General features: G+C 42.5%; 4 protein-coding genes across 12 annotated transcripts in view; 2 read left to right on the forward strand and 2 right to left on the reverse strand.

The window, feature by feature from the left end:
- Window positions 1–96: 96 nt before the first annotated feature.
- lysmd3 (LysM, putative peptidoglycan-binding, domain containing 3) lies at window positions 97–4,275 on the forward strand. 2 transcript variants are annotated; one of them, XM_040195286.2, is made up of 3 exons: window positions 97–750; window positions 1,822–2,104; window positions 2,727–4,275. In XM_040195286.2, the coding sequence occupies exons 2-3, from the start codon at window positions 1,838–1,840 to the stop codon at window positions 3,429–3,431; spliced, it is 972 nt and encodes a 323-aa protein (XP_040051220.2). In that variant the 5' UTR covers window positions 97–750; window positions 1,822–1,837; the 3' UTR covers window positions 3,432–4,275. The 2 variants fall into 2 exon arrangements, with proteins under 2 accessions (XP_040051220.2, XP_077943745.1); XM_078087619.1 differs by having other exon boundaries at window positions 591–750; window positions 1,827–2,104.
- polr3g (polymerase (RNA) III (DNA directed) polypeptide G) lies at window positions 4,125–9,280 on the reverse strand. Of its 2 annotated transcripts, none has more exons than XM_040195288.2 (8): window positions 8,999–9,280; window positions 8,692–8,823; window positions 7,628–7,757; window positions 6,053–6,118; window positions 5,893–5,952; window positions 4,994–5,061; window positions 4,680–4,805; window positions 4,125–4,555 (listed from the first exon to the last, which is right to left on the reverse strand). In XM_040195288.2, exons 2-8 carry the CDS (start codon window positions 8,800–8,802, stop codon window positions 4,466–4,468), a joined length of 651 nt encoding a protein of 216 aa, XP_040051222.2. In that variant the 5' UTR covers window positions 8,803–8,823; window positions 8,999–9,280; the 3' UTR covers window positions 4,125–4,465. The 2 variants fall into 2 exon arrangements, with proteins under 2 accessions (XP_040051222.2, XP_040051224.1); XM_040195290.2 differs by having other exon boundaries at window positions 4,994–5,058; window positions 8,999–9,269.
- Window positions 9,281–9,365: 85 nt separating this feature from the next.
- Window positions 9,366–12,316, forward strand: mblac2 (metallo-beta-lactamase domain containing 2). Its single transcript, XM_040195287.2, has 3 exons — window positions 9,366–9,953; window positions 11,014–11,228; window positions 11,638–12,316. The coding sequence occupies exons 1-3, from the start codon at window positions 9,512–9,514 to the stop codon at window positions 11,809–11,811; spliced, it is 831 nt and encodes a 276-aa protein (XP_040051221.1). The 5' UTR covers window positions 9,366–9,511; the 3' UTR covers window positions 11,812–12,316.
- Window positions 12,317–12,717: 401 nt separating this feature from the next.
- The window catches only part of rtkna (rhotekin a), a 46,465-nt gene continuing 36,206 nt past the window's right edge, over window positions 12,718–22,976 (reverse strand). For 4 of the 7 annotated variants that reach the window (XM_040195291.2, XM_040195292.2, XM_078087620.1 and 1 more), the window contains exons 2-11: window positions 21,460–21,721; window positions 20,795–20,848; window positions 19,143–19,260; window positions 18,834–19,058; window positions 18,641–18,735; window positions 17,949–18,055; window positions 17,631–17,762; window positions 16,476–16,641; window positions 16,220–16,324; window positions 12,718–15,102 (exon numbers count right to left, since the gene is read on the reverse strand). In XM_040195291.2, coding sequence (XP_040051225.2) covers window positions 14,387–15,102; window positions 16,220–16,324; window positions 16,476–16,641; window positions 17,631–17,762; window positions 17,949–18,055; window positions 18,641–18,735; window positions 18,834–19,058; window positions 19,143–19,260; window positions 20,795–20,848; window positions 21,460–21,721 — 1,980 coding nt within the window. In that variant the 3' untranslated portion in view covers window positions 12,718–14,386. Of the gene's footprint in view, window positions 15,103–15,550; window positions 15,648–16,219; window positions 16,325–16,475; window positions 16,642–17,630; window positions 17,763–17,948; window positions 18,056–18,640; window positions 18,736–18,833; window positions 19,059–19,142; window positions 19,261–20,794; window positions 20,849–21,459; window positions 21,722–22,976 lie in introns of all 7 variants that reach the window. The other 3 variants (XM_040195294.2, XM_078087621.1, XM_078087622.1) reach the window with 1 other exon arrangement.

The raw sequence follows: 22,976 nt of genomic DNA on the forward strand, positions 1-22,976 counted from the left end.
ATTTAGTTATTTCAAATTTGAAAAAAATACATAACCCGCCAGCCAGGGGCGTTTCTCTGCAAAGCCACAACGTTGTTGGCTGCCAGCTGAGTTAAAAGGCATGAAGTAATTTGAGCTGATGCTAACCGTTAATGTAGCTAAGCTAACGCTAACTGTAACGTTAAGTTAAGTTTAATTATACATTTACATTTTTTAATTTAGCTGACGGCTTTATCCAACGCAACTAACAATATGCACATTCAATCGCATGGGTACATACCAATAATACGAATAATGAAGAAAGAACAAACTACAAAGTGCTGAACAGGCTAACCTTGTGTTAGCATGCACTCCCGGTAATTGGCCTTTTATCTACCAACTGGTTATGTTGAATTTACTCAATTGAATTAATGAATAAAGTTAAGTTTAGGTAAGCAATTAATTTTGTTGGTATGGATATTAGTTTAAATGTCTGACTGAATATTATAATACGAACTTCATTCCAAAAGTTGCAAGTCTGTTGGTTCACATAATAATCACAGCAATGACTACGCTGACCTTTAGCGCCATCTCGCGGTTTAAAAGCAGAGGACAATGTTGGAGGCGTCAGTGGTTACGTCACTACGTCAACATCTTGTTGACGTGGCGTGAGCGGTAGCTGTTCAACGGTAGCTAGCAACCAAGAAAAAAGCAAGACTGAGGCCGAAGATAATCTCGTGGAAATATGGATATAATCCCGTTTAATTGACTGGTCGTGGCTTGCATTTTCAGGTAATATGTCATTGATGAACTATGACAACTGACTAATATGACTGTACAAACGTTGCTAACGTTAGTCACACAACATATGGTGGACCCTAGTTAGCACTAGCCCGACGTTAGCTTATGCAGACGGTTTCTTAGTTTGCGAACTGTGGATGTGCACTGTACATCTTGATATCATCCGATTTCAATTTAAAAGCTAACATTAGCTTATTCAGGCCGTTTCTTTGATGGCCTGTGTTCCTAAAGTTATTTAACTCTAGTTATTCCTCCTGGACGACGATGTCGACTTGGCGTTTGTAGAGCGAGAGTCTAGCCTTAGCAATGTTGATCATAGTCAATTTCTTAATTACGGACACTTTTTTGTATTTTAAATAACCCTAACCCTTGTTAATCACTCTCCCGTTTCCTTTTTAAAACAAGATGATCTTAGACGTGTGTCAAGTGAACGTATTAGATTGCCAGCTGCTAACATTACATTACCTAACGTTTAAAGTACGCTAGTTATCCGGAACAAAATCTGCAATTGCATCACTGCAGGCATACGTCAGTATCTAACGTAAGAAGACGTTCACCTGTTGGGTATCACGCTCGAACTGTAATGTTGTCGTGGTTGTAATGCTTAACTCAGCAGGCATAAGCGGAGGCAGTGACCTCTCGAGGATTCTACGACTTCTAGTGGTCGAGACCCAATCGGATCTACATTAAGTGCCACTTGCATGCTGAAGACTGGCATTGACTTTAGTCTCTTTCAATTAGGCTGAACTGAACTTCATTGTCAGCGTAATAGCAGGTTGTAGGGAAGGAATGCATGCCCATGTATGGTTTCGTACCTTTTATTTGGTGATGTCAAAGTCTTTTAAAATATGTGTATATATTATGATTGTATGTTTGTTTACAACAGTGGGCCGATATGGGCAGCTAGAATAGTACACATAGTCAGCAGTTAAAACTGGTGTAAAACACAAAACAGTCCCCTGCATGTAATTATGGCGAGGGGTTTTGTGTACGTGTGCCCTCCATGAACACATCTGTACTATGCTGTTATTTGTTACTCAGACCCGTCTCTGCTCTTTCCAGTACAGTGAAGGGGAAAATGTCCAGTATAAGCCCGCACTATGGTTTCCAGTCAGCCAGCATGGTGCAGCCTGCTAATGGCGGTCATGCCTATCTGTTTGGAAACAACGGCTCAGAGAATGACCTTTCGGAGGAGGACGGGGAGAGCAACGAGCTGCGGCCACGCGGCAGAGAGAGGCTGCGGAGAAGCACCTCCAGAGAGAAGATGGACGATATTATCTACCTGACCAGAGATATCCAGGAGGGGGACACCCTGATCAGCGTTTCCCTGCAGTACCATTGCTCGGTACGTGTATGCTAAGACCTGTGTGTGTTTCTTAATCTCTTTGATGAGTGAACACTCAACTCACCTTCATTTTGATAGATCCATTTTTTTTTCTTGCATAACACATGTACATACATTCATTGGCCCTTTTAGACCACGAACAAATTAAAAACATGTCTGGTAACTTAGTTTGGCTACGTATGTTTTTTTACATCTAGGCCAATCTGATCTCTTTAAATTCACAATATTTGATCTACTTTATCAGTTTAACAATCTATAGTAATTGATGTACAATAAGAGCTGGAGCATTGTGAATATCAAGATCAGAGACTAAACATTTACAGAAGTCTTCTTTGTACCATTGTTGCAAAAAACTGCATTTTTAAAGGAAAGCGGTCGCATAACATACCCTTCTTGTATATATAGCAATCAGCATTAGTATGCTATTATTTGCCTACTAGTATTTACTACTCTAATCTGTATTTCGCTAGTTTTTTTTTTTTATTTGCTTGTATTTAATAATTTATGCAGTTTTCCTGCATTCTATGGTTGACTTTGAATCAACAATATTTAGACCAGTTAATATAAGTAGTTTGGCAGTAAGCAGCATTTGTAATTCATTTTTCTCCTGTGTGTTTATTAGGTGGCTGATATTAAGCGTGCCAACAATCTCTTGACAGAGCAGGACTTCTTTGCCCTGCGGTCAGTCAAGATTCCCGTGAGGCGCTTCAGTGTCCTTACTGAGACTCACAGCACCGGACCTCTTAAATCTGCTTCCCCTTCAGGTGCCAGGCGCCACCCCCAGATCTCACCCGTGACCTCCCTTCCCTACGAGTCCTCCACAGACTCTTCCTCGTCCACCGACAACGTGGAAGGATTTCTCATGGAGAAGGACAAGGACATTGAGCGGCTGGTGAAATCCACAGGTCCGTCTCGGAGCAGTCTGAACGAGGTTGTATCCTCCTTAACGCTACAGCAGCCGCTGCTAGGAGATGTGGAGTACAAACCCGTCCAGAAAAAGGACCCGTATTATGGGGCCGACTGGGGCATGAGATGGTGGACGGCTGTGGCCATTATGCTGGTTGTTGGCATCGTCACGCCTGTTTTTTATCTGCTGTACTATGAGGTTCTCGTTAAAGCAGACGTCAGCCATCATGGTAATCCTACACAACCTCATGACAACGGGCCTCATGGACCCCTCCAAGGCAATCATTTACACCACTCTTTTGAAGACAATAAGGCAGGTGATGGACCCAGACACAACGATGGTAACGTGGTTGATGGAGATCCACAGGGACATATGAACAAAGCAGCTGACGGTCAACACAAAGGGCATGAGAAAACATAAAAGGGATGAGAACCTTTCAAATGTGCTGGTAACTCAGAGACCTAAAACCATTGTGGATGTTAATTTAGTTTTTTGTTTTTTATAGACCTACTACGACGCGATCGATCTGACAAGTCACTTTGTAGCGGGGGAATTCATTTTGATATGGTTGAGAAATGAGGAATAAATAAATGTCATTCCTTGTCTGTCCATTTAAGTTTTCATCTAGGAGTAACAATGAGCTAAAAATGATATGCTTTGCTCAACGCCGATGTATCCATCTATTGGAAAATGTTAACTAAACTGGCAACATTGATGTTATCATATGCTGCCACATTCTCAGCAAGTTGCACACAAACTATATCCAGGGATTTGAAAAAGACTTACTGCAACACTAACCTACTGGATTTGGCTTTATTGAAGCTCACTCAACAGCTAACAAGGCAAAATCTTATTTTCATGGGGGGAGTAGGATTGCTGTCATGTAGTCTAATCTAGTATTAATTTATTTCAACATTCATTAAGATATGTATGCTATCAGTATTGAAAGGTACTAGTTGAATTGTGTTTTATAAAAAGGTTGCTTGAATGTTTCTTGCCCTTTAGCTTTCCTAAAGACACCGTCTTTTCTACTTTATTTCAAAGCACGGTGAGGGAAATGGGAAAAGCACAATACTCCCACAACTACTCATTTTTGGTAATGACGTGAGATACTTTGTCATATACTCCTTTTATTTTAATGTTTTGTCAACGTTGAACAACGGAAGAAAGCATGTGTTAACTGTATGTGCCTTTCAGCCTGTGGAATTGTGACACAGGCTGTAAAATAAATACATCTATTTTGAATAAATTATTGCCAGTGTGAGCAGAGTGGCATTTCTTATTTACACAAGTCTTTAAAGGAAAACCTGCCCCTCAAGATCACACAAACTATTACTCTGTTAAACACTATTTTCAACGTATATACACACACACAGACACTCTCATACACACACACAAGGCAATCGCGTAGTGATGGTTTCCTTCAGCAGTGAGTTTGCATGGTCGCTACGGTCTCAGTATGTTGCTTCGCCATCCATATTCTCATCACTGTCCGGAGCAAAATCTTCACCATTGTCAAAATAGCTGTCAATGTAGTCATTTTCCTACGGGTAAACAAAAGAAACATTGAGTCCGATATAAACTCTGCTTCATGCACATCGACCAAATTGGATTCGCTTTAAACAAATATGCCAAAAAACAATGTCAGGTTGGGATTTGTAATCTCACCTCCTCAACATCCTCCTCCTCAATATCCTCTTCAATATCTTCCTCATCCTCTTCCGCATTCCCGGTTTTCTTTTCGGTCTCATCATCTGATTTTTCAGGGTTTCCTTCATCTTTCTTTGCCAGGTTCTGAAATAATGTCAACAATAAATTATTTTAAGAAAATGTTTGCTAGTTCACAAGGACATACATGGTTCTTGGTAAGTGCATATGTATATGCATTACCAGCTCATATGTACTACACAAACGCTGTGCCTTATGAATAAGTACTTGATGGACAATAGTACTAAAATTACCACAAATAAAGAAAAGCTTACATCTAATTTGTTCAGCATATCCGCCGCGTCTTTTCCTGATATCTTCACAGTTTTCTTCTTTGAACCTACTGGATTTGGGAATTTTGTCTTTATTTTTACAGGAAATACAAATGAAATGAGGGTTGCAAATGGGAAGAACATTTCTGGAAAGTTTCCGGGAAACGTTAGATGGGAAGTTAAGCTCGGGAATTTATTTGAATTTTCTGCAAAAGCATATAAACAGGGAACTTAAATGTAGTTGAGAACCAGAAGCCATGTTCATTTAAATAGTTCATTGGTGTACGGCAGGCTAACTTCTTACAGCAGTGAGAGTAAGATGTATGTATGTTCAGACAAAAGTACATCATCACCATGATTACTTGCGCTTTTTGGGGTCCATCAAAATCCATGAGTTTGGCGTCTTATCATAAATACAAGTAATTGCTGCATATGAAATCCTGAGAAACAAAAAGGTAATTTCAAAACTATATTTTACTATATTTTTAGTTATTGTAATCAAAATGATTTTTTTCTCTCAACTCTACGTTGGGTAAAACATTAAACCGGAGGCTTGAGAAGCTTAATTGATTTTACATTTAGAAGTGGACTTTTTTTCAAGGTTGAGGTTTTTGTGGTTCAATGAACGAATAAAGTTCTACTCAAAAGTAGATTAAATGAAAAATATAATTTTTAAATTTCAATTTAGAAATGTTTGCCTGTATATCTGCTTATGACAAAACAAAATGTTATTGTATCATATACAACCAAGTAAGTACAGTTAAATTACTTTTAAGTTCTACGTTAAGTTTATTCCCACAAATTCCTTCATATTCCCGGTAATTCCCATGGAAAGATTCCAACTTTGAATGTTCCCTGATATTTTGCAACCCTGCACGACATTCATCGTGTGTTTAACATACCTGGTTTAGTACAAGTTTTTTTCTTCTGGGGCATCAATTCTTTTGGAAGGAGGCTCCATTCTAAAATATCACATAATCAAATAATATTTCAATTTATGTATATATATATATATATATTTTAAATTGACTTCAGTCTAATAACACTAATTAATGCAAGTACCTGGACTCCAATCCTTATCTTCCATCAGTTTTTGCTTAAGGTATCTCTCGGTGTATCTCTCCACTTCTGTTTCATGTAAACAAGAGAAAGTTCTGCATCGGTATAAAACAAATCCCAACATTCAGCAGTTTATCAGAACCATGAATTTATCAACACAAACCACTGGGTCTTAAGCATAATTCTTTATAACAACAATAAATAGTTTTAATAATTTGTCATACTCTTCTCCACGCGTGTGTATAAACACACACGTTTACTAGTGCCAAAACAATACTTTAATAGATGAAGTACGAGCCCATTGTGATAAGAGTTAATGCAATACTTGGAAAATAGAAAGCACTTTTTGTGAACTAGATTATGAATCTACCAAATTTTTGACAAGACACACGGAAACTGAATCGACTACTTGTTATGGATATATATTTAGAAGGGCTGCAACTAACGATTATTTTGCTAATCGATTAATCGGTCGATTATTTATTCGATTAATCGTATTTTTTTTAAAACTGCATTAAAAAGCTTTAATTTCCAACCCTTTATTCTAAAACAGAACTTCAAATTCATCAGAACTAGTTCTCTATACTACACTCACCAACACACCCTCATGTTCACTTGAAGCATATTCATTAAATTATTACCATCATTGTAGTGCAAGTTAAGTAAATGCATACAGCTAAAAAACAACCAAGTGCTATGAGATGAATTTAAAATGGCATTTGTAAATAAATGCATTAGAGGCTTCTTAGTTGATTTAATGTGTCTCCCTTTACAGGCATAACATCAACTACCGCACAACCCACAGTATATGCGCAAGCGCACTGGACTACCATATATAACAGCATTAAAAAGTACAACACACACAAATATATTTGTCAACAATAACCGATATGGGACAAAGCACAAAATATCAGACAACACATTGAAAAATGAATTGTCCAAAAGAGGCGAGTAAATAAAAACGTGTCTTAGTCTTGCTAACTGCTTCACTGCTGTTATTAGCGAGCTAACGCTAGCTTGATCAGCTGGATGACGAGTAAACAGGAGGCTTGTTACGTCCCTCACGTCAAAACGGGACAATGTGGACCGGGACCCCCCACGCTCACACACCTTAGACGACAAGTCGAACAGACGTCTCTCCCTGTGTCATGTGACTCACAACAACTGCCGGCTACTCTTTCCTCTATGTCGGTCGGCGCCTTTATTTTTATTTTTGCTCCGCGCGCATCTCCGCAACTCATTGAGTGACGTAATAATTGCGCGACACAACGAATCGATAATGAAATAATCGATTTTAGCGATTCGTTGCTGCAGCCCTAATATTTAGCTCAAGAAAACTCTGAAAAAGACATTATTATCCCAGAGCACATACATAATATTAAAACTGCCAGATGAGGCAGCATCTGTAACTCAATATTCTGCAATAAACATGCCTTTCTCTCCTTCCTTTTCCCGGATACGACCCTAATGAAATGTCTCTGTTCCTAAGTGCTGCATTATCTTCCCTCCAAGTAGCCTACTTGTCTTGTCATAGAAATTCCATCAGATGTCAAGTTTCAAAGGCACTATGCTCCTCACCTGATTTATTGGACAAATGCTTAATGTGGTGCGGTAGCCGTTGCATCGTTCCCCTCATCTCCTGTTTTAAGGCCAGCATGTAGTCCTCATCCTCGCCCGCTTTCAGAGGCACCGCCTTAAAGTCGGTATTCTGAGGAGGAAAGATGACGGCGATAATACCAATGTTTGACAGTAATGCTACTTTTCACAGGGCATATGTTTGCAACAGCTTCTGGGGCAGATGTGAAAGAAAGATGTTAAGAAAAAGAAATTGACCACTGAACATCACGCCCTTGGTGGTCACATACAAAGCGAGGCTTAATATGCAAAATGGACAACTTACCTACAGGGAATTCAAAAGCATCGGGTTTATGGTGAATTGTTTGGGAATAAATATGACCAAATCAGTGGGCACAGAGGCAAAAAACACGCGATTCAATCCCTTCAAAGTCATACAGATAAACACTTACCTGAAATGTTGGTTTCTTTCTTGTGACATCTTGATAGAGAAGGTTTATGATATGTTGCCTTTGACTATGTGAGTACAGTATTCCAGTCATTCATGGGCTTATGAGCAAAATACCCATCAAGCGGTCATGTGTGTATTAAGCTAAGTGCTTGAAATGCACTTAAACGTTAACAGGATAGTGGATAATGCTCAGTAAAGGAGACGAGCCAATTGGTACACACAAGTCATTAATTTCTCTGGCCTATGATTTCTATGATCTCTATTTGAGACATACATATTAGCTATTTTTACGTTTTACCCGTTCAATTTTTTATTTGAAAACTACAAATATGTAATATTTCATTTATGCAAAACACGTTGTTTTTTCATAGATCGTACTTTTGTTTAAACTTAATGGGGTATTTTTCTACTTTTTTTTAGAGGTCATGGCTCACTGATTTTGAAACAAATATGGCATATTCCCCAATCCCATAATTGTTGTTCCACTTAGGATTTTGAGGACAATTTAATAGATGGCAATGTGAGATGTTATCCTGAGAACCCGAACTCTGTCTGTGTCTGTGTCTGTGTCTGTGTGTGTGTGTGTGTGTGTGTGTGTGCGCTGATCGGTACTTACTGGAAACAGCGGGTTGGGCCCCACCCTGGATTCTGGCATGCTGCCCCTGCCGATGCCCAGAGCCTCGACGTTGAAGGAAAAGGCCCCGATCCCTCGACCCCTGCCTGCCATTGCTGCGAGCCTCCTCCGCACCTGCGACACATGCGTGCATGAGTCCACATGCCGTCAGACAACTCGCTGTCCGACACGTGTACGCACAAGTTCACGCACTGCAGCGTGTTCATCGTCTGCAGCCTTTTCCCCAACCGTTGTTCAACGTTGACGAATCACACCATCATTAACACTCATACAAAGTAGTTATACTCACTATGGGACTGAAGTTTGCTCCTAACGTGGAGACGTATTTCAGTGCTGTTTACCCGGCATTTAGCCTGTACTAAGTCTCCATGTTTTCACTTTTGAATACCACTTGTCACGAACAGCTACTCAACTTGAGCTGTTGTTCGGCACGTAAAGTAATTCCAGAAAAAAATCCAAACGTACAGCTGAATTTGCTCCGGCTTTGCAATGATCTCAATGCAGCCACGCTACACTCAGCAGGACGGCGTAAACTGGACTACAACTGGCCCTGCCCCCCCGTGGTGACGTCGAAAGGGGGCGTGGTTTGTTTCGAGCCGACACAGCGGCGCGCAGTATGTTGTCGTCACCGGTGTGATCTTCCAATCAGCGCGCTCTCCTCCTCCTAAGGGTGTGTCGCCAGCTGCTATCCCTCAAACAGAATCGCCGCTAGCTAACGTCAATAGCAAATCTCGCCTGTCGAATCCCGTAAAAGCACGCAACGCCCGCCGCAGTTTGCCTCGACGAATGTGCACGCACTGGGATGTCTGCAGCCGACTGGTACGCTCACAAATCGCTCGGAGACGGACTCTTCTGGATCCAGGAGCGGTTCTACCAGTCGGAGAACCGGGCCAACATCTGGCTGCTGCGCGGTTCCCACCAGGACGTGGTGATAGACACCGGTCTGGGTTTGAGGAGCTTACCTGACTACATCGACGGCAAGGGGCTGCTCGGCAAAGACCCGCAGAGGAAGAACCCGCTGCTGGCCGTCGCCACCCACGCCCACTTTGACCACTCGGGTGGTCTTCATCAGTTCCAACAAGTGGGCGTCCACAGCGCCGAGGTCGATGCTTTGGTCAACGGAGACAACTTCGAGACGGCCACCTGGCTCAGCGACAGAGAGATCGTGGAGGCTCCCAGTCCGGGATGGAGGGCAAGGCACTACCGAGTCAAAGCTGTGCAGCCCACACACATCCTGCAGGAGGGTGGGTATAGGAGGTCTGAGGAGTAGAGATGCGATCGAAGGCTAGGTGATATACGGTCCCAACGCATCTGCCCAGGATATGCATCACGGTTGATACCATGAGAACATATTTAATGGGTGCTCCCAGTCTCAGTATTTTTTATAAATAAAAGAAAAGCTCTCGCTCAGCACAGGAGCATTTACCTGCACAATGAATGGGGTAGAAGACTAAAAATGACTTGCTAGATGAATGCACACACACATTCGTGCGCATTATAGAGTCATCTGACATATGTAATGCAGGTCTAACGCAGTGATAAGAACGTTCTTCATCTGAGCCTTAATGAGTGATGCTTTATGTTACAAAGGATGTTGTATTTGCAGGAGTTCAATATGAGGTCAGGAGTAGTAGTAGTCAGGTGTAAATGATTCATTACATATACAATGGACCCCAGCTCAGTTTTTTCCCGAGCAAAACTGTGCTGACAACAATGAATCCGTTTTTTTCCGTTTGCAGCTGCTGTGCATATTATTTCTTTGCAGAGCAGCTCTATTTTTAGCCTGCGTGCTTATGACACTGTTACTTCCAAGACAGATGACAAGAAAATGCAGAGGGGGCGTAGTTTATAAAAGGCTTCCCATAGAGTATTAATAACCTCACATTGTTGAATTATGCAACAGCAACAGTGCTATTGGCAGTTACACGCATACAAAGCCACATTTTCTTCAATTTTGTCATGGTTTGTCATCACAAAGGTCTTTGCATTTAGGATTAGCAGCTCTGCTTTGGTTTGGGTCTGGACCAAAACAATTTTTTTTCCAGATTTAAGTTATTCCGCTGCTTCCGAGCCACTGCTGAAGGGCTGTGGCTCTGTTTCACCCTTCTGTTATAATTCGGGACTCGTATCTGGTCTGGAACAAATCAATGATGTACTCAATTTCCCTGACTCAGCACATCATAGTAATATGAGGTGAAATGAGAGAAAACACACATTTATGAGGAACAGAAGGATTTCGTTTGGATGTAAGCCTGGGATATATGTCCGTGATGATTTTGAAAACCCAATACTGTATCTCTCCAGGTGATGTCATCAACTTGGGTGACCGACAGCTGACGGTGCTCCACATGCCCGGCCACTCTCGCGGCAGCATCTGCCTCCACGACCGTGACAATAAGTTGCTCTTCAGCGGAGACGTTGTGTACGACGGCGCCATGATTGACTGGCTGCCCTACAGCCGCGTCAGTGACTACATCAGCAGCTGTGAGCGCCTGGTGGGGCTAGTGGACAGCGAACAGGTAACACTGAAACACACCAGAGGCTCGCCAACCATTTAAGCTCATAGTACCAATATTTTGAGTCGGATTAATTGAGCTTTCATGCACAAGGTATCCAATCGCATTGTTTACAAAATGTTACATTTTTGAGAAAAACAAATGGTGGTCTTGTTACTTTTTGACTATATTTTGACAGTTTTCCATTGTGTGTAGAACATAGGTGACTTTAATCCATTATACCCAGTGATGACAGGACAGTGTTTGTGTTGTTTGTCAAAAAATAAATGGTATAATCCATGTAAATGCAAAGATTTACCATATTGGTTTGCTGTACGATATAGTCACCCTGGTCATCCATTCGAATGAGGATTTAGGAATTCATGTATTATGTATTGTACATCATAAGTTTAAAAAAAAATCCATTTAACAGGTGGACCAAGTCCTCCCAGGACACTACAACACCTTTGGTGCGAAGCCGCTTCACCGGATTGCATCCACATATATCAGCAGAGCTGCAACGTGCCCGGCAAAGTTCTCCACGTTTGCCTGGGGGACTCTGGCTGGTGTGGCGCTGCGGGCATTCAACCCACGGAGTGCCTGTTAATGAGAGGGGACCATGGAGCTGAAGGAAGCACAAGTGGACAAAGAGAGATGTTTAAATATGGAGGGGAGACGCCCCCGTTTAATCTGTAACATTGTTTATTTACATGTAATCCAACCAACATCAGAAAATTGCCAAATGTTCGGTAAAATGCCCCAATGGGGTTGCATAAATCAATAATCTGCATCATACGAAGCGTACAATATGAAGTATATATAATGGGATTCTGTTCTGTGCTATTTAATATTTATTAGGTTGAATAATATATTGTATGATTTTTATACTTTAAGCAGTTGTAAAATGAAACTAGCACAACGACGGTACAACTCCGCACTGCGAAGAGCAAGCCGAGTGAGTATGGCCATTGTATTTCTCTATGCATTTCACCATGCTCAGCGAAGACTCCGTGTCGACTACCTCCCACGTTTGTAACAGTGCTTTGTACTATGGACCAATCCAAGGCTTTTGGTACCGAAACCTTCATAATAAAGCCTCTGTTCTGCCTGCCTTTCTTGATTCATCTATTAGGACAGAAAGCCACACTTGAGTGGTTCCCACAAGATGGTTTCACCTGAGATTTATTTAGCTGGAGAGCAAAAGAGAGGAGCCGAGTTGGATATAATATGATCCATCGGATGTTCAGAGAGCAGAGCACTTACTGGTGGAAAAAGGAAGAGTGTTTCTCTCAGTCTGCTTTTCGGGTTTGCTATACAGAAATCAAATACTGCATCTTTGACCTGTTAACACTCCTATATTCTGTGCTACAGTATTACTGTAAATAGGAGATTTCTTCCATCCTTATTTAAAATAGTTTATGAACTTTAAATTTTACTCGACGGCCTTGTATTCATTATTTGAAGTTCAAGTTCAACATATTTGATGGTGACAATGTTGTGGAAGAAAGAGTCATTTCTAAATTGATAAAACATTTATTAAAATTATTATTTATATTATTTAAACATCTCTCATTTTATGTTCGCCTTTTATGACGTGCAGACATGCAGAACAAAAAGCCTACTAACATGAGAAAGATAACATTCAATGTTATTTATATGTAACAAATCTGCACATCATCTGTTAACGTAATCATGTATCAATATAGCTGCGTGTATAATAAATCAAGAATGTAACAGAAGACAGGTGTATTTGTTAAAAATTAATTTACAGTAACACTTTCAACAGTTTTAAGGATGTAACCAAAGTAATATCCACAGTAAACAATGCAGACCGAGTACTCAGACAAAGACTCTACCACAATATTTGAGTTGGACGATAGTTTTCTTGTGATAAAACCCCCTGCAGTACTAAATATAAATATATGGCAGTGTAAATACACTAGTTTATTCTTGCTTTTACTATCTTGACCTATAATTTGACTGGGGTTTCATGCAAGTACTCTGCTTCATAGAAAGTTGCCGTGGTATTCTAGGCCACCGCAAAATATTCTCAAATAAATGTCTCTGTGTTGCATAATATTTCTTTGGTGGATGTTACACCATCGATTAGAAATTCCAAAATCCGCAACTGAGAATCTTAATAGAATCCACAATGCTGCAGCGTCGCAGAATCATAGGAAAGGCTTTTCAACAAAACATTTCAGCTTATTCTAGTGTTTGTTCTGTGCATGAGGGATCTATTCCCCACTGACGACGTCAGTAGTGGGAAGTATGTGTGACAGTTCAGACCAGCGGGCAGAATTTTACCCATCAGAGATCACAGTAATAACCAGTTAAGCTTTTGCCAGATTCATGGCGATCTGATCTCGAAATGATCTCAAGCCGTTAAACATTTGAACTTTAAGTCGAATCATGTGCAAAAACAAACAAAATGGTGCATAGTAATTTAAAGAGAACCACAAAAATCATCTGTTGTATGGATATTTAGATGCATACACTAAAGTAGACACAGTAGACAATACAAGCTCCCACCTTAACCTTCACACTTTACAGTTTTTAACATTTGAAAAATTATGATGGATTATGCCACATGTTCTTCTTGCCACATGCTCACCGGCTTTCATAGCATAACCACTGCAAACTCTATACAATACAAATAGAAAACAACTATTCCTAATGCTGCTAGTGCATTAATAGAGATGATTTTGAAACCTTATTTGGATTGCTCATAAGGTAACAAATAACAAAACCAGTTCCAGAGTTAGAGTCCAGGGACAGACAGAAGGCCCCGTGAGGCCTGATGATTAGAGCAGATCCTTAGCTCTTAGCATCACTTTCTCCCAAGCAGCATGACCATATACACATCTGTAAGCAAGCAAAGTACCTCCCATTTACTATTGGATCACCTTAAAAATTGTGGTGAACCAGCAAAACGCAGTCGCCTGCAGTGATTGTCACCTGTCCTTTGTTTTAGAAGACATGCCAGTTTGCCCATGGAGGATTGTTCATGATCCATCCTCCACCAGGATGCAGTAAAGGAAGCTCATCCTCCTCAGGGCTGTACATGTGGCCTAGCTGACTGCCCTACTGTTCACATCGATGTTAGGCCAGTTAAAACATGCTTTCAACTTCTAACTCTTGCCTTTAGAATAGTGTAAAATGTCTGCCAGAGCGGAACAAGTTCACACCTGACTTTGGAGCCAGTTGCGAGGATCAAGTCTGGCTTTGAGGTTCCTGAGGCTGCGCCGGGCCGGGGAGGGCCTGGAGAAGGGGGCTCCCTCAGACGACTCAAGGCTGTGGCTGCCCTCACTGTTGCTGGAGCTGTTGCTGGAAGTGGAGCTGGAGCAAGAGAGCGTGGTCTGCGTGCTGCGCTGTGACCGAGGCGAACAGGAGGAGATGGGGAACGGGGTGAGCAGCGAGGAGGGAGGTGGCTGGCAGGGGCACTGCAAGGTGCCTCCTCCTCCGTACACCCTCCCTCGAAGGGTGCTGAGCTTAGCATCCAGCGACAGAGTGCGTGGCCTCAGGCGGCAGGGTGAAGATGACCCGAGAGGGAAGTTCGAAGAAGGCTCGGGCCAGCCATGGCGGTGGAAGCAGGGGCTGGTGCTGCAGTGGCTGTCGCTGTCCGAGGTCAGGCTTGCATCGGAGGACAGCAGACTCAGCTGTGGGCAGCGGTGAGGGCTCAGAGGGCTCCGGGGCGGTCGATGAGGGATGCAGGGGCTGTGGCCGGAGAGGCGAGAGGTACAGGGACGGGGGCGGACAGTGCTTTTGGGACTGTTCTCCTCAAACACAGACATCCAGGTGGGGGACGTTCCCAAGTGGCTGCGGAGCTCCAGCTCCTGCATTCTCCGAGCCAGGATGTCTGACACCGTGGTGCTGAGGTCGTTGGATGACTCAATAACTGCAGGAGAGATGCAGCAAACCTCTTTATTACGCTGCTGGATAATGGGCTCAAGCCTGGTTTTTCAAACTGGAAGTTCTTAACATTTGAATCTTTGGACATTTGGAACAAGTTTCTTAATATTCTTTTATTTCTTAGGGCAGGGATTGTGATGATTTTAACGCAAAATAGCTAAAACTCTCACTAGAAATAGGGATAAATAACATACAGACATACACTGTTTGTGAAATGTTAATATTGCCATCAAATTCTATTTGATGTCTGGCAATGCATAGCGCCCAGTGTCCTGAATATGAAAGAAAAATAACAAAATATCTCTTGTAATATGCCTCCTGCACATCCTGCTGTTTATTTAATTATGATGTTTTGATACTGGAATTGCAGTAAATCCCGGACTGCAACATTTACCTCAATAAAATCTATATGGAGCCCTATTCCAGTACTTCACCTGTCGTTGTAATAAGACGAGAGCAGAGCACGAATCTCAGCAGACACGGCATTATCCTGCAGCAGGAGACCCTCAGAGGAGGGTGTGGCAAGAGGGGCTGCCAGGGAGGGGTTAGGAAAACCAGGAGGGAGGCGAGAGAGAAAAGGGTGGAGTGCAAAGGATGTAGGAGGAGTACAACCAGTTGGGTTCAGTTTTGATACGTTTGATGGTCATGAGAGAAATCGATGATGGTTGATTCATATTTATTGGGGAAATTAATGTTAATGCATGAAAGGATTAAGAAAAAATGAACGGTGGAGTTTGATGAAAAATAGGAAGGAAATAATAAAGGAGGACAAAAAAGACAGAGCCCGTGAAGGATTCGGCACACAATAGGAAAATTGGAAAGGACAAAGAGGAACAGAGAAACAGAAGACATAGAGCGTCAGCGTCACAGATAAAGAACCCAATCTATTCTACAATACAGAGAGCGTGAGTTTAATATTTCAGAAAGGAAATTTTAATTGTGACAGCATCTCTCATGCACACGGCATCAAGGAATTAAAAGGTACACACAGTCACATGCAAAGCGGTTCTTTCCCTGCTTTCCAGTTTGTTCTTCCGGATAATTTCCTCGGCTAAAAATGAGCAAAATATTTTTTGCAAGTTACAATCAGAGAGAGCTCGTACCCATTTCGTGATAGAGTGAGCCCTGTTTTGGTGTGACAGGAGCTGGTTTCCTTGGTGATGGCAGTTCAATTTTCATTACGTCATCACAGCACTGTTTCCATTGGCCTGTACGTTGGAGAGTTGGAGAAACTGTCACTTTAAAGCAGCAGATCCAGAATATACAAGTGTATGTCCTTGAATTTGAGTCCTCTAAGTAGTATGCATGAGTGTCTGTATGATCACACACCTTCCGTGTAAGAGCCTAGCCAGTACTTACTCATGTCGTAGAAATGTTGCCAAAAGGCCTCCATCCAGCGGTGTGTGTCCTCGCGGCTATCTGTTGTCAGGCTGTGTGTGACCTCCTCACCTCCGTACTGATTACTGATACAGATATTCTGAACTTTACTGTGAGGGTCTTTCTCAGACGCACGTATTCTGGTCTCCTGAAACAAGGGAGCAACAAAGATTAGTTATGAACCACAAAATTAGTATAATCAGGAAAGAATGCCGGCACTCCTGAATTAACAACATGTGATTATTACGGCAATTGTAATTGTAATTCCCCACTACAAATAAGCCCTCCATCACTAATTAGTCCTCTTCCAATCCATTCCCCATGTGCAATTAACCAACAAATAATGCAGCCTCCCAGAATTCCCACATCTTCCTTCTACTACAAATGTGAGCTCATGACCACCAGATGGCAGTGTTGTTCCACTCATCTAATCGTCACCCTGCTCTCCCTCCTCTTTAGAACAGAAAACTGTATGACAAAGGATCACGGCAACCTGATCTGACTGACTAGGCTTTAAGACTGCTGGGAGATCAGGGTCAGCTGCTCCAAAAGACTTGATGAGTCAAATGGAAGGAATAACAAGCCCCAGAGGCATCGACTCCCAGACACAGGAAATAAGATGATCAAGAACGTCACTGTCTGAACGACCGGATGAGACAATTATGATAGTTGTTATATAATTGGGACTCACCCCTTGGTCTTATTGAATTTATAAAGACTCAAGACCTTACTGAACAGATTTAGTCTTTTATCAGGACATGCCTGCTCTTGTCTAGCATTCCTCAACGTTAACACAGTTACACTGGAAAGCTGACAGAATTAGAGTTTTCTATGCTTGGCTTCTGAGCAGCTCTACGGGGGCAACTGAGGGCTGAGTGCCTTGCTCAAAGGGCGCCCTTAGTAGCAGATCAGAGAGGAGCTCATTTCTAACTTGCTTTGGCTCAGAGTCAACTGATTTCCTTGAGATTCAAAGTGGCACCAATCCAAAAACCCAAATCCTTTCCATATACACTGCTGATGCCTCAAGCATTACTAAAAACAACACAGCTATATAGGTTGTGTCATGTCAGTCTGGCTCAGCCTCCGGAGTTCTGTACTCCTTTCCAGAGAGTTTCTCTCATTTATCTGATTTCTGACCTTGTTGACGGCAATAGTGAAAGCTGGCTCAACGTTGGCCTCCACATCCTCTTGCTGGTGGTAGCAGAAAAGGCTTGTTCCTTTTACAACGGCATACACTTTTTTCCAACTCTGAGGGTCACCTCCCAATTGCTGTGGGGCAGAGTAAAAGATCAGTGGAGTGTGGATTAAAAGTCAAAGCGAGAGAGATACAAAGAAATACGGCAACACACGGAGAGGGGGAGGAATGTGGAGGAGGAGAAAAGGATAACCAGGACAAAAAAAAGTCTTTTGAAACCCTGAAAGGCGTAGTTACCGCACACACACCTGGCAACTTACCTTGACTTTCAAACATCCATTCATCATCTGTTGGGTCATACAGTGAGGCTGAGCAGCGAGGCGGCAACACATACTGCCGTAGAGCGGCAGCCAGTACGAACACTCCTCTGCAGGGAAAGAGAGAGCGTGGCCATAAATAAACACCATGAAAAAATATAACAGTATTTTCCACATGCCATTCAAGCTGCCCACACAAACATGTATAGTCATGTGCCTTCAAACACTTCTTCTTCTCATCATATTGCCCCCTTAAGAACAAAAAACAAGGCACCGGGGTATAAAAGACCGGCAGCTGCAGGGCGTGTCATGAGGTGCAGCGATAAAACTTTACAGCAGGCTGAAGGGCCAATGAATAAAACACTAGGGGCCTGTCTGTCTGAGGGCCTGGGCCCTTGTTAGCCCACATCATTACAGCTTTACGCAGCAGTCACCTCATAGCACAGCCTTTATTACTGTGACCGGGACAATGGCTGTCTTTCAGAGGACACGGAAAGACCGACAGTAAGGGTGGCAGGGGGACGGGAAGTGAAGCCGCGCGGATCAGTCGGTTTAAAGGTAATGATTAGGATGCGAAAAAAAGAGTGACACGGTGATGAGTGAGGGAAGCGTAGAAAAAAAGCGGACAGATGGCTGAAATGGCAGAGAAGAGAGAACGGCGGTGAGGAGACGGATTGGAGGAGGCTGCCACTCACCGTTGCCTGAGATGGTGAGGTCGTGTGTGCGAAAGCTGTCCTGGACGTGCAACAGTGACAGGCTGGTATGAGCTAAGAGGTGGTACTTTGGGCCACTGTCAACACACAACAAAAGGAGAAGGGAAATGATTTCCATAAAGAATATATAGAATCTCTCTCTCTATTCAACTAACCAACTAAAGCTTAAACTTACGGCACGGAGGGAACCGGCAGCAGAAGAGGACCTGCCCCTCCGTTGCTAACAGGACTACATGGCCCAGGCTCCATGGCTGCCCGGAGCTTCTTCCCGGCTGATCGCCCTAGTGAAGAGCTCAGTTTACTGGCTAGTTTCCTTGGCGTGCTGCCTGCTGAGTAGTCATCTTCTGAGCAGCAGCTATACAGCTCAACACGCAGTTCAAAACCCGGGCTGGCCTCATTACTGCGAAGAGGTACAAGACAAGATTAACATGGATATATTCGTTTTTCTTATTTTTAGTGTTTCAGCGTGAGACGGATGACTTACAAAACGATGGTGTTGTCAAAGCAAATATCAGTGAGCGTGCGGTCCACTATCACCATGTCCGTGTCAAAGATCTCTCCTCCCAGCTGCAGCAGACAGAACACTGCACACCGATGGAGCTCTAAGAAAGGATGAAGATTAAAGGCACCACATAAGAGAAACGAGAGGTTTATGTGACATCTTTTGTTAATCTGCACCGCTAGAACTTTCTTCTTTTTTTCAGCAGCATATAGATCACCACTTCCAAAGTGGAGATAGCTGCCACAGTAGTTAAAGGTGAAATAAGATCTGCTCCTCCACCTGCGTGACGAGCACTTCTACCGTTCAGTTGAGCAATCTGTGGACTGGCCAGCTGTGCTAAGAATTCCTAACAAGCAGTGAAACTGAAGCACAATAGGTGTTAAATCCTGCAGCAGTCAATTAAAGCTATGACAACTATTGCTGTTTATATACACATTGTGAAAATATACATGTGTATTTTTAGAGAAGGAGTGATATCTTGTTGAACATGCATGAATAAAGGTAACAATTACAGTGAATCATTGTGCCAACACACCAAAATATTAACACTGTGGCATCTATATAGAAAATGGTACTCTGGGTATCATTGATGTGTTTAATGTAATTGCCTCTATCTTTATTCAATTAATACTGCGGGAAAAATAATCTTTAGCCAACCCTAGAAATTTTCAGCAGAAAATGGTTAAAAGATTAAAAAAATCTCCCTATTTATGTGCTTCTCTGTATACAGCACATTCACACTTAATATTCACACTTAACATTCCAAGTGTGAGCTCAACGCTCTGCTCACAATGCGATGGACACGTGACGGAGGAACATGCTTTGCTCGTTCTCACCAACCAGGTTTTATGTCTCTATGCGCCAAATGATCTTGACTAACAGTCTCATTAAGCTTTGTTAAGAGTCCACTACCTGTATCTTGAGTTAATTTATATGCACAGGCCATGCACATTAATTCCATTCAAGTTGCCAGGACTTTATCAAGAGGAAAGCAAATATTGTAATATTGTTATATTTTCAGTGCACCACTGAATTCTGACTCGCCATAACATGTTTAACTCTGAAATGGTACAGAGTAATAGTCCACAGAAATAAAAACGGGAGTTTCTTAAATTACTTAATTTAATGTCAAATGCCCTGCCAATAATGTGCTCCTGCTGCTGCTCCTCAGAGCCGAGAGCCAAAGCCAGCAGGACGGAGCGATGGGTCAGGTTGGGCTGCCAGGAGTTCCTCATGTCTACAAAAAACGGTTCCTGGAAAATACTAAAATGTCTGGTAGAGCTGCAACAGACTGTAATAATCAGCTCCAGGAACCGTGCTGTGGTCAATGAATAGAAGAGGAACAGCCCAACTGTATGATCCATCTGCACAGTTCAGTAGGTCGAGGGATTTTTCAAATATGAATCTCAAAGTCCACATCAGTGTTTAAAAATGTGATCAAATTTATTTTGCTCTTCAGTCCCGCACTCGCAGGGGTTATATAACATCCAACCGATTAGAATTAGCCATTTCATAACTATGTGTGTAGGCACAAACCATTCCCTCAAAAGCAAATCATTAATAAATACTTCAGGCATAAATCCTTAATACTCCCATCAATAAAATCATTCACACATAGAGAATTGGATCCTCACCTCCTTTGTTCTTGAAGTACTCTGTGTCTTTCCACATGAGAGGGATACGAAGATCTGTAATGACAACAGACAGGGGATTAGACCACAAAAATGTTAATCACCCTTGCTGTCTAACTGAAGTGTGTATCTGATTGTGCGTCTCCTCACCCATTCTGCTCTCAGTCACTGGCTAAAGTATCCTCAGCTAATTACCTTCTGTGTATCTCTCCAGCTGGGTACCAGACGTGCAGCAAACGCAACTCCATCCCCAAAACACACACACGTTCCCCGGTCTCTCATCTCATTAATATCTATATACACAATTTATTTTACCTTCTCATCATGAATTAAAAACAAACACAACGTGAACGTTTGTGTTGGAGTCCCAGGTGTGAATTATCTCCCTGCAGTGCGTCTGCAATGCAAACAGAGTAGCTCCATAATTATTCATCTGACTGCCCGCTGTCATACTGCAATAGGCAGCATCTGCCAGTCAGCCTCTGCCTGAAAAGAGGAGCTTTGCATTAAATAGTAACACTAAAGGGATCACTAAGATTCAAGGTTCTCTATAGCCGGTATGCATTTAAATATCCAGCAATAAATAAATGAAGCAAATACCTTCCATAATCCTGTATAAATTGATCCCACAATATCACCTCCAGGCGTTTAGACAAGGTTTTACTTGCCTGAGATGGCCACTTTTCCTTTGCACGGGAGTCTATCTTCCATCGGCCCTGCGTCTGATGACCTCCGCGTGACCTTCTGCATGACCTGAGCCTCTTTCATCCTCTGCAGCTCTGACATATAGGCCATAATACGTGTGCTGCAGGTCTGCAAGCTCTTTGCCGCCTCCAACGTCTGGTCTTTCTGGGAGCAGGCGGCCAGCAACTTGCAGGCTCCGTCACGCATACGGATCTCATGGTCGATCTTCTTCTGGATGTCACTGTCCTGCAAAGACAAGGGATGGTGGAGAGGGGAAATGAGCCTTAAAGTACGGATAACAACACATTTCTCCAACGGATTGCTTTTTTATGGCAAGAAAGGGAGGGCTAAAGATACATCAAGAGTTTTAGTCTGCAGTACATTACAGGTCTCTTGTGGAGATCTGTCTCTGAAAGCACTTAAGAGTGTGTCAGTGTGCATGTGTGTGTGTGTGAGAGAGAGAGAGAGCGAAATGATCACACGTGGCCTTTCGCCCTCTTACCAACCCCCTGCTGAGAGACACATGGATGCTTAATCATTTAGTGCAAACTTAAGTTGTCAAATCCTCAACGTCTGCAGCCTTAACAAGACACAAAGGTCCTTACACAGACCAGAAGCCACGGCCCCTTTCCCTGAGCTACTTTCTTAAAGGGAAAAATACAATATTGTTAAACTAAACATCACCTAGCTTACATGGTGCAAACATACTATGCACACGTATGCAGGGATATACACACCAGAGACAAATGCACACATGCTCAGACACATGTAGACAGTAAAGGTCACTCAATCCATAACTGTCTGTTTAAACTGGACAGCATCAGGCAGAGCCAAAATCTCTAAGGCCCTCTCAACTTTGTCAGCAGCACAAAAACACTGGATGCATGAACTTCAAACATGTGTAAGTGAGGGGAACAACTAGCATATGAGGTGAGGAGAACGAGAGAGCATAAATCAAACAAGACCAAAGAAAGGCAAAGTCGGGGTGACCTTGAGTGTGAGTGCAAGCCTTCTTTATCAAGCTAAAACACCTTCGCTCTGCGCACATCAATGGCTTCCATCCAAGGTTGTTTTTAAAGAACGGCTTCAATCAAAGATTATAGCTACTCTCTCTTTATCGTCAATCAATTAACAAATGCCATGACCTGCAACATCTGCCCAACTGCTGGAATATTTGTATGTGTGTGTGTGTGTGTGTGTGTGGACGCTTGTCCTCTTCAGTAGTACATTGACAAGCACTCTACTCCAGGGCTCCCTTTGCCCCTCTTTTCCCAGCCCTCTCTCAGTCTGACAAATGCACCTTTTCCTCCTCTACTGCAATGTTTCTCTTTTAGAGTCTCTCTCTGGCTGATTCTTATGCATTTTCTCCGATTTAAGCTTTTATACTTTCACTGCTCATTTTCTTTCTGCTTTTTCTCGCACTCGTTCGTTCTTCTTCACTATCCCTTAATGCCTTCTTTCTTCCCTCTGCAAGTTCAGAGACTTGCAGTCCCACACTTTT

This window comes from Gasterosteus aculeatus, chromosome 13 (genome assembly GCF_964276395.1).
Source record: "Gasterosteus aculeatus chromosome 13, fGasAcu3.hap1.1, whole genome shotgun sequence".
In the NCBI taxonomy this organism is placed as follows: Eukaryota; Metazoa; Chordata; class Actinopteri; order Perciformes; family Gasterosteidae; genus Gasterosteus; species Gasterosteus aculeatus.